The sequence below is a fragment of the Oxyura jamaicensis genome, chromosome 4 (assembly GCF_011077185.1).
Source record: "Oxyura jamaicensis isolate SHBP4307 breed ruddy duck chromosome 4, BPBGC_Ojam_1.0, whole genome shotgun sequence".
In the NCBI taxonomy this organism is placed as follows: domain Eukaryota; kingdom Metazoa; phylum Chordata; class Aves; order Anseriformes; family Anatidae; genus Oxyura; species Oxyura jamaicensis.
In genome coordinates, this window is record NC_048896.1 from 90,608,449 (window position 1) to 90,619,265 (window position 10,817).

Below are 10,817 nucleotides of genomic sequence, written 5' to 3' on the forward strand. Positions count from 1 at the left end.
CCGCATGGGTACAACCCACCGGGATGCCCCAGGAAGGATGCTGGTGCCAGAAAGGGGCTGGCAGAGCACTTGTTGGGGTGGAGGACATCTGTGCCAACAAGTGAGCAACACAGAGGGTCACACGCTGGCTCCGAGCCTCCTCCCTGGCCCTGCTTGATTCACCACCATCATCATGGCCTCGGCTCAGCTTGTTGCCCAGTTGCTACCAGGGTTTGTGTGAGTTTTGGAGGTTTGCGCCTCTTTAAAACAACAGTGAAGAGGTTGATGATAATAATGAAGAGGTTTTAATATAAATTTTACTTTAATGGACACATTTTACACAGTAAAATGATAAGTGTGCAGGGGGTCTCTAGATTCTCTTGCTGATTCTCTTGAAGGTGAGGTCTCCCAAGGTCATTGTCTGAAAAATAATGGAAATGGTTAACTTTGCATAGCACTTAGCTCCAGACTCTATTGAGAAAGGATCTTGCAAAACAGGACTGGTCCCCAGTCTACCACCCATAAATCAATTTTTTAAAGCTTTGGATATATTCATGACTACTCCAAAGCAGATAGGGATAATCTGACGTTGGCTGGGATCTCTCTGCTGTACACCTCTTCTTTAAAAGTGCCAGGCCCTGCCATAAACCCATGCCTCTGGCTGAGAACATGCCCTCGTTACATGTCACTTTGACCAGCAATGCCTACTGGGGTCTCAAAGGGTACTCTGTGCATCACACTACACCCCCAAAATGCCTTAATTGCCTGGCCAACTGATCAGCTTTGGCTCTCAGCACCACTGGAGGCTTTGTAGGGCCTGGTCCCAGTGGGAGCCCTGCAGGCATCTGTACACACTGCTACTCCACTTACATGGGTGATGGTGTCTCCGTTGAGTTCGGTGACAGATTTCAGCCCCTTCAGAGTCGCAACCAGCTTGTTGTTGCCCTCCATGTGAACAACAGTCTGTTGAGAAGGGATGAGACAGAGAAGGGAAGAGAGTTCAGGTTAGCACTGCACACCGCATCGCCCCCTGCATTTTGTCCTCCCCCTTTTGTACTGAGTTGCCACCATCCCCTGTGTAAGCTGTTAGGACCAAGCTACTCCCCCAGCGATTTTGGCTTTCCCAGGAGGAGGGAGGGTTGTGCAGGTGATGACTACAACACCACAAGGGTATGGCTGTTTACTTTGGACCCTGCAGGCCTCCACGACAGAGGTGCCATTTTGCTGCTGCACCTACATCTCCCCCATTCCAAACTGGGACTCACTCATGGCTCCTGCACTGTTATATGCTGGAGCAGGGAGCCACGGCATCACAGCTAGACCAGGAGGACCTGCACACATCCAGGCAGAGTGCTGTGGAGCCACCTGAGCTGGGCCTGGGTCTCACATGAGTGCCACATCTTCTGTCCACCATCCACCCATTGTGCATCGCTGCAGGACCCTCCCTTTGGGGTGGAGGGATGGGGATCTGAGGCATGGGGCTAGTATGGGTCTCAGTCAAGCTGGGGAACAACTTCAAGAGCTTCTGGAAACACAGTCATGACTGAGAGGGTCTCAGGGGGATGGGCATGTCTGTTGAGTCTCTGCCCCCCTGAAGCTGTACGTATAAAAGGGCTTCAGACAGCACTGACACTTCCAGGGCAGCTATCATTGATCACTGAAATTACTCAGACAGCAAAACCCATTTCTGTTCATCTGTCCAGCTGCAAGACATCTTCATCAGCCCTCAAGCTGCTGATTTAGGCAACGTAGAACTGTTCAAATAGCCCCTCGTTTCTGAGCAAGGGACCTTGGTGATGCTGGAAATCATGCTAGGGCAAGTACTGCTCTCAGAGCGGGGCATTTCTTTGGTGATCATTCCTCCTGGGCCCAAAAGTCCCTGCAATATCATCTTCTCCCAAGGTAGAGGTGAGAGGCAATATGTGCCAGCAGTGCCATCATGACATTTTATGAACCATTGTAAACTATCACCCAGGAACTGGAGCTGACCCAATTTTAAGGGTGATAAAACCTCACCTTGCCAAATCATCTCACCCAGTGTAAACAGAAGCAGTGGAAAAGGCTAGCAGACAAGCTAAGAGCCTCTGGGACTTAAAAGGACAGTTTTATTGGTTTATGATTCATTGTCTGCCTTTCCTGTGCTACCTTTGAGTCAACAAAATGGAGGGGGGGTATGTTTCGCGTTGGAGCGTGACAAAAAGTCAACCCTTTTCCACTTTAAATCTTTCAGATCTTTTGTTGTCAGAAGGATTTACTCAAGCCTCTCTATTCCCCTTTTCCAAACCGGCTATTAAAACACCGACTTCCAGTGTTTTCCAATAAAATAGCTTTAGAAATGCAAAGCTTCATCTGCAGAGGTGCTGAGAGGGGAGCTTGTACGGTGTCTTGTAAAAGCAGAGTCGAGGCGAAACCTCAGAGCTCTGGGTTTCTCAGGAAGGTCACACAGAAACACACCGTCATTTTCTGAAATGTGTCCCTAGGGGACTTGCTGAGGACCCACAAGGATCAGGGCAGTGGGTGTTACACCTGCAGACTTGGTTTCAGCAATCAGCCCCTTCCCATTACATTAAATACCACAAGCGAACTGCCAGAGATGGGACCAGGCTGGTGAATTTACCCAGGTCTTTGCAAACTGTTGGACTTAATACACAAGATGTGGTCATTTCTTTTATCCCAGGCACAAGGGGAATGGCTTAAATGGAAATGCAATGCCCTGAGCCCCAGTAGCCCTGGTGGAGAGGGAGCTGGTCACTCACCTTGGCTTTCTCTCCTGTCAGCAGCTCCATCTCACACTCCTCCCCGATGGTGAACTCATTGCTCAGCACTTTGGAGCCAGTGGTGACAGTAACCTTGAACTTATTCCCATCCTGCACAATTTCCGAAATGCTCTTCATGTCCTTGCCCTTCTGGATCTGGTCATCGGGAAGCCCTGCATGGGAACAGGGATGTTAGGAGGAGCCACGGGTGGGCAGGTTGCTGCTGCCTAACGAACGCGGTGGGATTTGGGACCTCCACAGCCGAGACGATCCCGTGTGGGAAAGCCCCACAAGGATGACAGTTCCCTAAGGGCAATGTGGCCCTGAGTCTGGTGGGGAGGGGGAATAACAAATCATGTCCTCCTGGACGTGGTTTGGTGTGGGAACAAGACTTCTCCCTTGTCCCACCGACGTGGCTGGGAGCAGAACAGCTATGTCTTTGGCCAAGCATCAGAGGGAAGGAAGAAACCCAATTTTCCTTCCCTTGCTGAGAAGCAAGCAGAGAAAGTATAAATCAAGGCAGAAGGAGGGAACCAAGTGTTTTATTATTATTATTATTATTATTTTTTAAAGGAGATTCAGGGTCCCTCAGAACCAGATCACCAAATGCTTCTCACATTCCCTGATGTTTCCATCACAGCCACATTCATCGCTAAGCATTTAAACAGCCTGACTATTTTTCTGATGAACAGTGGACCCTGAGCTTTGCAGCACCACCGAGCAGCAGCAGGGTGGGCTGTCTACAGCCCTGGGCTGCCTGGATCATTTTTGTGCCAGCTGTGTAATTTCACCCTGTGTCTCTTGATCTCTAACCATCATGAAAGAGATGCTTCCCCTTCTATTTTGAGGTCACATCTCCATGCACACATTTAAAAAACAACAATTGCAAGATCAGAAATATAAGAAAATGTTCAATGCACACCATTAGCACGTCAGCACGGATGGGTTATTCCAAATATTAGCACAAACCGAGGAAGCAAAGCAGCACCCGATGCATGCAGGCACTTACCAAGGGCTTTCATAAAAGGCTCAAAATTTTCCTGGGACTGGAGCTCGTACTTTCCAGTGAAGCTCATGATGAAAGGCTCTCTGTGCTCCCAAAGCAAGAGAAGATGCCTTGCCGGTAAGCAGAGCTTGGTTTTATAAGGACCTTTTGCCCTAAAGTTGGTCAGAGGTAAGATGATGTAATTCTTTTATTGCCATGTTCAAACATTAACATAAAACCGGGCAATGGTCAGTGATAAATTGCTCGACATCTTACGGACCTCGATTTACAGCATGGGGGCAGAGAATGTCCCATAAATGGGTTTTATGGAGGTGGCAACGTGGCATCCATAAACAAACGAAATAAAAAGTGGAAAAAAAAAATAATTATCAGGGTAATGAGCCAAGTCACCTAATCAGCTTGAAGACTGGAAGTGCACATCTGGAAGAGAAGGTGGGGAGAGATGATGGTGTCCCCTGGGGCTGACAGCAGTGGGGTTTCTGGTGTGTGCACCAGGTCTTCAGCATAGGCAGGAGGAGCAGAGGCTGTGTGCTGGCAGGGGGCAGCTGGCTCCCTCCTGCAGATGCCTCGTGGTCCTTTGTAAGTGGGGTTTTGGTGTCATCCAGGTGTAGCACTAGTCACAAAATCATTGTCCCTGAAGGAAAAAACACGCCTCAAATTGAAATCCTGGGTTTCATGCAGCCCAGCCTGAAACTCAGCCTGCATCACTGGGACCTTGTCCTCATGCGGGTGCCACTAGTGATCAACCATGGCTTTCCTCTACCTTTCCTCTACTTTCCCCAGAGGAGCCACAGTCCCTTGTGCCCTGAAGGAGCATCACAGCCCTTGGAGCTGCATTTCTCCCAAATCCTGCATCAGAAGCAGGGACAGCGGCAGCCTCCTTGCTGAGCCCAGTTCCTCCCTCCAGGGCAGGACTCGGGGCTTGGGCTCCTCTCCTGGCATCATGCCCTGGGCCAAGCAGCATCCCAGCACCCATCCTCTGGGTCTGGACTCCCTGGGCTCAGCTTCTTCCTGTCCCTCTTCCTCCTCTGTCCCAAAGTCATCAGTTTTTTCCCCCTTTTCACTCACATGCCTTCTCCTCTTTGCGATTCTTTCATTCTGCCTTCTCTCAGCATCTTTGGCCTTGTTTTAGTGAAATCACAGATAAGCATGGGAAAAAAAAAAAAGCTGTCTCCCTCTGATTCAGAGATGCTACCATAAAACAAAAACACAAACAAAACCCAACTTTCTCCTTTTTCTACCTCTCAAAATAAACCACGGAAAGCTTTCCAACGAGTAGGAACAGCATCCATCCCCTCTAGGACCAGAGAGCACTCATGGGGGGTTGATTTAAGGCATCCATGCCCGAAACCTCTGGCTGTTCCTCCACATCTCCACACTTACATAATGGGGAGAGATATTCAGACTTGAAAAAACACCGGAATATTCTTCTATCCAACTCATTTTGGAGCCCAGCACTCCCGACACACTGTGCTGTGATCGCTGTGGGAAAGCTCTAGCCATGCACGGCTCATTTTTCCACCCACCATCGCTGATTGGAGCATCCTGGAGTTGTTCATTCATTTTTCAGCGGGATCGCTCTCGGACTAGCCATGTCTGGCCACATCCTGCCACCAGGGCAGATGCCCGGTCCTCACCCATTTCCCCTTCGGACATCCCAGGCCCATGCTCACCCTAGGAGCTCCATGCCAGCTGGAAATGAAGCTCAACCACCAAGCCTAAAACAGCTAATGGGGCCTGAGCCTGAGACAGGATCCAGAAAAGCCCATCAGGTTTTGTCCCACAGACCTATAAATGGCTGTTGTGCTGAATCAGGGTAGCTGAATTAATTAGTCAACCTCTGGGAACTGCCATACAGCCTGGATGTCTCCCACCAGATGGCAAAAGAAGAACATAACTGTTCAGGACTCTCCTGGTAGGGGGCAGAAATATAAATGATCAAAAATAAAGCTGCTTTGTTTTGTCTGCAAGTGTTCTGTTGGGCTTGTGTACTTTTATTTCCTCTACTAAAGAAATGGTAAAGTTCCTATTAAAAAAAGAAGAAAAAAAAAAGAAGAAACCCTTACTGAATGAAATTTGGCCAGGGTAATTATTATCTAGCCAAGCTGGCTGAGCAAACGGTAGGTGAGATAAACTTAATCTCAATAGCAAAGTTCAGAATGCCTGTACACCCCCCTACCAGAATACAGGATCTTTTAAAACGTGAGATGACTTTAACCTTCCAGGGCCAAATGCACCTGGCTTGCACTAGCAGAAGGCCAAGTCAATTGGCCATGTAATTAAATCTAAATCCATGGCCTAAAACTTGGACATGGTTTGTAAAACAGAAAAGGCAAGGATTATTTTCAAAAAATTATTGAGGAGGCTGTCTTGTGGAAGGCCAGCAGGTACTTAGCTGTTTAAGTTGCCTTGAAAATAATGCTTAGGACCTTAGAAGCTTGTCAGAAAAACAGGACACATTTGTCTCTTTTCTCCTTTTTGCACCTGAACCAAAGATACGGATATGAAAAACTTCTCAGCTCCTTCCTAGCCCTGGATGTACCTGAATTCTCTGTGTCCCAAGGTGATGAATCACAGAAATGCCGGTTGGGAGGGAACGATGAAGGTCTCTGATTTAACCTCTTGCTCAGAGCAGTAACATCACCAATACCAACGAAGGTCAGCCATGGCTTTGGCCATGTCTCAAAAATGTTCTCTGCCTCTCTGGTTACCCATCCTGGACCTGCACTAGACACCTCTCAAGGAAGAGGTGCTCAGCCCCAACCTCCCAAAGAGCAATTTGTGGCCAGTGCCTCTTGTTATATCATCTGCCATAACCAAGAAGAGTTTGGTCCTGTTGTCTCTGTAACTGCCCTTGGAGCAGTTGCAGGCTGCTATCACCTTCCCTCAAACCTTTCCTGGGATTCCTGGTCTTGGCTCCCATGATTTAAACACTTCTACACATTGTCTGCCAGGGAACTGGGAACCCACCCTCTTACACACACTGCTTCTTGGTGACTGGGGCATTGTGGTGAGGAAAAATCCTTCTCTGCCTCCTCCAGCTTGAGCCATAACTCTAATTTAAGCTCCACACTCCAAAAAGGACTTCACAGAGTGCTGTGTGAACACAGGCACTTTGCTCCAGCCCAGGATGGGGCACCTGGCAGCCTTGAAGGAGTCTTGGGAAGTATTTGTGCACCTCCAGCTTCTCTTCTTATCTACTCCACCTGTGACTCCCCAGACTTTCTGAAGCCTTTTCTTTCATCTCAGTGCTCTGGGAAGCTGGGTCTGGGCACTACACTGGGATTTTTTTTAGCCCAAATGGGAAAGATTGCAAGCCAGCTGTTGCTGGTTCAGTCATGGCTTCCTTTAATGCAAACCCAGTAGGGAACCCCAAAACCATTTTTTGAAGAGTTTGGTCACGAGCTTGTTAATCACCGATCCCCATGTGGGTTTCCCTCTGTCTCAAGCCATATTATTCCTTGGGCCACCTCTATTTCTGCTGTGTTTCTACCTGGCAACTTGGCCATCTGCCCAGTTTTCACATCTTTGGTTTGGTTATCTCTAACCTTGAGGAACAAAGGTTTCTTTAAGCAGGCCACATGGCTGCGTTGCTTCAAAAGGCTGGACAGGATGGGAAAAGATGCTTCTGCTGCAATAAACTCCCTGCCCTTCTTGGCATTCACCAGGATTTCTTTGGGCTGCATTACCAAGATGACGCTACGATGAAATATGGCACCTTTCCCAGCTTTTTCTTTATATATATATATTTTCCTTTTTAATGGCCTTGATGGTCTCCTGGAATCAACATCAGGCTGGCTGGCTCCAAGCTCTACCTTCCAAACCGTAGACATGCAAGCGCCAGTTCGAATTGCTTTAGATTAGATATGCCAGTATCAGAGCCTCGATAAGACTGCTGAAAGTGGCAGCTTGCACAGAGCGCTGCCGCTTGATAACACTTTCTATTAATGCCGAAATTCCGTGAAGGGCAGCCCTTGTCATCAGCCATGTCCCTTTAGGACAAAGGTCCCAAAGGGAGCAAAGTCCCAGTATTCTCCAGGGACAAGGCAGAGATCCCCATGATAATGAAACCTATCACTGCCTCCCTTTGGCTTGCCAATGATACCCTGGGTAGCAGGGCGCCCAGAAGAGCTGGCTGTTGCTGTTGTTGGTACCCATGGTGGGATGAGGCTGTCCTTCATCCCACCACCCAGTTCAGAGAGTCAAGGAACAGGGACTGGAAAGGGTACTCACTGCTTATCGAGCTAGTTTGTGCCAGGGCAGGGAAAGAAAACATTGGGAGAGAAACAGAGCCATTCGCCATTATGTGTTTGAGTGAGGATGGTCTGGAAGAGCCCCTCAGAGCAGTGAATATTCAACCCATGCAAATGCACTTCATCTCATCCCATCACACATCTGCAGTGCAGGAATCTCCATCTGGTCTGGGTGCACAAAGAGCCCCTGAGACACAGTGGGGATAAGCGAACCTTTGTCTGACCAAGTGAAGACTTGTATGTTGGGATGTGAAGAGTGGCGGTATCAGAGTGCCTCCAGGCCATCAGGTGAAATCCGTCCTGGAGGGACACCCGGTTGTCACTCTGAGACAGTGCTCACCCCTCCAGCTGGCCTTGATCCTGAGTTGTTAATCATGGTGGCTTTCTTAATGAGTGCTCACAGTTGGATGGCAGCAATTAGTCAAGGAGAGCTTCTCAGGCCCATACAGGCGTGAGTGCCGAGGCACCACGCTGCTGTGAGGAGGGCAGAGCGAGGGGCTGCGTGTGGTCAGAGAGCATCCCAGTGTGCAGCAGGTTCATGGCCAGGGAGACAGTCCATGGGAAATGACCACGGTGCCAGCGAGCCCAGAGCTGTGGGCAAAGTCCAGAACTGCCACCACACACGTCCTGCTTGGTGCTTCTGCCACATTTATGATACTCAAAGAACCTCCGTAAGCACAGGTATCCCTGCTTTATGCATGATGAAGTGCACAGAGACTGAGTGTCTTTCCCAAAGGAAAGCTGATAAAGAAAACGTGCTGTAACTGTGAGGCTACTGCAGCATCTTCCTCGTCGTCCTCCTCCTCCATCTTCCTGCCTGGTTGGCAGTGACAGAACCCACATCCCGTGTGACTGAAGATTTGGAGATAAAATTTGGCCCTACTGTTTAATGCAGCCTTTGGCAGAGCAGGACCAGATTGCACAACCTCCTGGAGAAAGGCAGGGGTATCTTCGGTGTCTCACCGTGGCAGTGAGCATTGCACAATCCCATCCTCATGCTCCCTTTCTGCTCTGTCCTTATGAGTGGGTCCTGCACTTTGGTCTCTTAAGACCCAAACCACAACACAGATGTCCTTGAGCCCGTTGTGAAACACCTCGCAGCAGGAAAGAGTCACACCTAGCCGTGGCGAATGGGCCGACATGCTGGCTGCTCTTGGCACTGCAAAATCACCATGGGTCAGGGTGGAAAACTGCGTGTGTGTGTGCACAGCTGTGTGCAGGGACAGGTGTCCCACGTGGAAGTCCTACCTCATCTCAGCTGACATGCCTACAGTTTATACTGGATTTGGAAAGAGGGGAAAAGAGCCAAGTTCACCGCAACAAAGGTGCAGCTCCCAGCACTTTGATTCACTTGCAGTTGTATATTCCTGCCTTGTATCTCCTTGATGTGAGGCTTGAAGATATGAGTTGGGGTGCATGCTTGTCCATGAAGCTGCAGAAACTCTCTGCAGCCCTCCTACCTCCCTTCCTGCTCACCAATATGTGAGGTTCGGGCCCGCCACCTCTGAGAGAGGCAAAAATTAAATATTTTGATTTCTGGCTCAAAGCTTAGAGATTCTACCCAAAACTCTGTTTCCTCTGTGAAAATTCAAACTTCTGTGCCTGAGAGGGGAGGGGATGCACGGCTTCTTCACCTACCTCCAGTGACCGGCTTACACATTTTTTCCCTACAGGGATGTACTCTGGTAGGAAATGGCATTGCAAAACCTCAAACATCCTTATCAGCCATTTGCTGGATCTGCTCAGCATTGCTTGGGTTGTTTATAGATCTGAAAGCTTTTTTTTGTGTGTACAGTTTGCAGGCATCGGCCAGCTCACGGGCAGAGACAGGACTAGGAGAGAAAGGGATTTTTGTGCCGTTGTGGCTGAGTTGGTGTTTTTTGATTAAATGTGACACTTTTTGGTCCTGGCTGTGAGTTGGGGTGCCCCTTTCTGAGTTTCTGCCAGGTTGTAGGCTGCAGAGACCCTCAGAGAAGAGAGACTGTGCTGAAAGAAGGGTGATCATAGAATCATATTTTACAAAAAGTGATTGTGATGGTTTTACTCGAGTGGGCAGCCAAGCTCCACCACAACCGCTCTCTCATTCCTCCCCTCCTCAAAGAGGAAGGGGGAGAAAAGACAACACAAAGAGCTCGAGGTTTGAGATGAGAATGATTTAATTAAGGAAAGGGGAATGGGGAGAAAGAGAAACGAAAGAAACAACAAGGCCGCGCGGAAGCACAGAGAGAAAGAAAAAAAAAAAGTTATTCTCTACTTCCCATCAACGAGCGATGTTCGGCCACGTCCCAGGAAGCAGGGCCTCAAAACGCGTACCGGTTGTTCAGGAGAGACCCTCCCCCACGAGAGCCCCCCTTTTTTTGCTGAGTGTGACATCAGGTGTTATGGAATATCCCTTTGGTTGGTTTAGGTCAGCTGCCCTGGTGATGTCCCCTCCCCATCAATTGCCCACCCCCAGCCTGCTGGCTCTTGGGGGCCTGGAAGGAGTTCTGATGTTGTGCCAGCACTATGCAGCAATAGACACAACACTGGAGTGATACCAGTGCTGTTCCAGCTATGAGTGCAGAGCACAGCACTGTGTGGGCTGCTGCAGGGAAAGGTGACTCCATCCCAGACAGACCCAACACAGCGATAAACCCCCAGGACCCTCGGGGAGAAGATGGGGTGAAGACGAAGAACATCTTGCCCACCGTAGAATCATTTAGGACAGAACAGACCTCTAAGATCATAAAATCCATCTGAAAACTGCAACAAGTCACTGCATTTGCTCAGGCCACCCAGCTCCATAGCCTGGTGTCCTGCTGCAGGACATTTCCTGCGCTTCCC

At 49.2% G+C, this 10,817-nt stretch overlaps 1 protein-coding gene across 1 annotated transcript; it reads right to left on the reverse strand.

Moving 5' to 3' along the window:
• Positions 1 to 261: 261 nt before the first annotated feature.
• On the reverse strand, positions 262 to 3,901 carry FABP1 (fatty acid binding protein 1). Its single transcript, XM_035326336.1, has 4 exons — positions 3,745 to 3,901; positions 2,736 to 2,908; positions 850 to 942; positions 262 to 400 (listed from the first exon to the last, which is right to left on the reverse strand). Exons 1-4 carry the CDS (start codon positions 3,809 to 3,811, stop codon positions 350 to 352), a joined length of 384 nt encoding a protein of 127 aa, XP_035182227.1. The 5' UTR covers positions 3,812 to 3,901; the 3' UTR covers positions 262 to 349.
• Between the last annotated feature and the right edge of the window lie 6,916 nt (positions 3,902 to 10,817).

What these genes read in the sequence shown, in the direction of transcription:
- FABP1 (XM_035326336.1), bottom strand. Translation starts at nt 3,811, where the DNA reads ATGAGCTTCACTGGAAAGTACGAGCTCCAGTCCCAGGAAAATTTTGAG. An exon ending in GCCTTTTATGAAAGCCCTTG is followed by an intron (nt 2,909 to 3,744) that starts GTAAGTGCCTGC and finishes GTTCCCATGCAG; the next exon opens with GGCTTCCCGATGACCAGATC. An exon ending in TGACAGGAGAGAAAGCCAAG is followed by an intron (nt 943 to 2,735) that starts GTGAGTGACCAG and finishes CCTTCTCAACAG; the next exon opens with ACTGTTGTTCACATGGAGGG.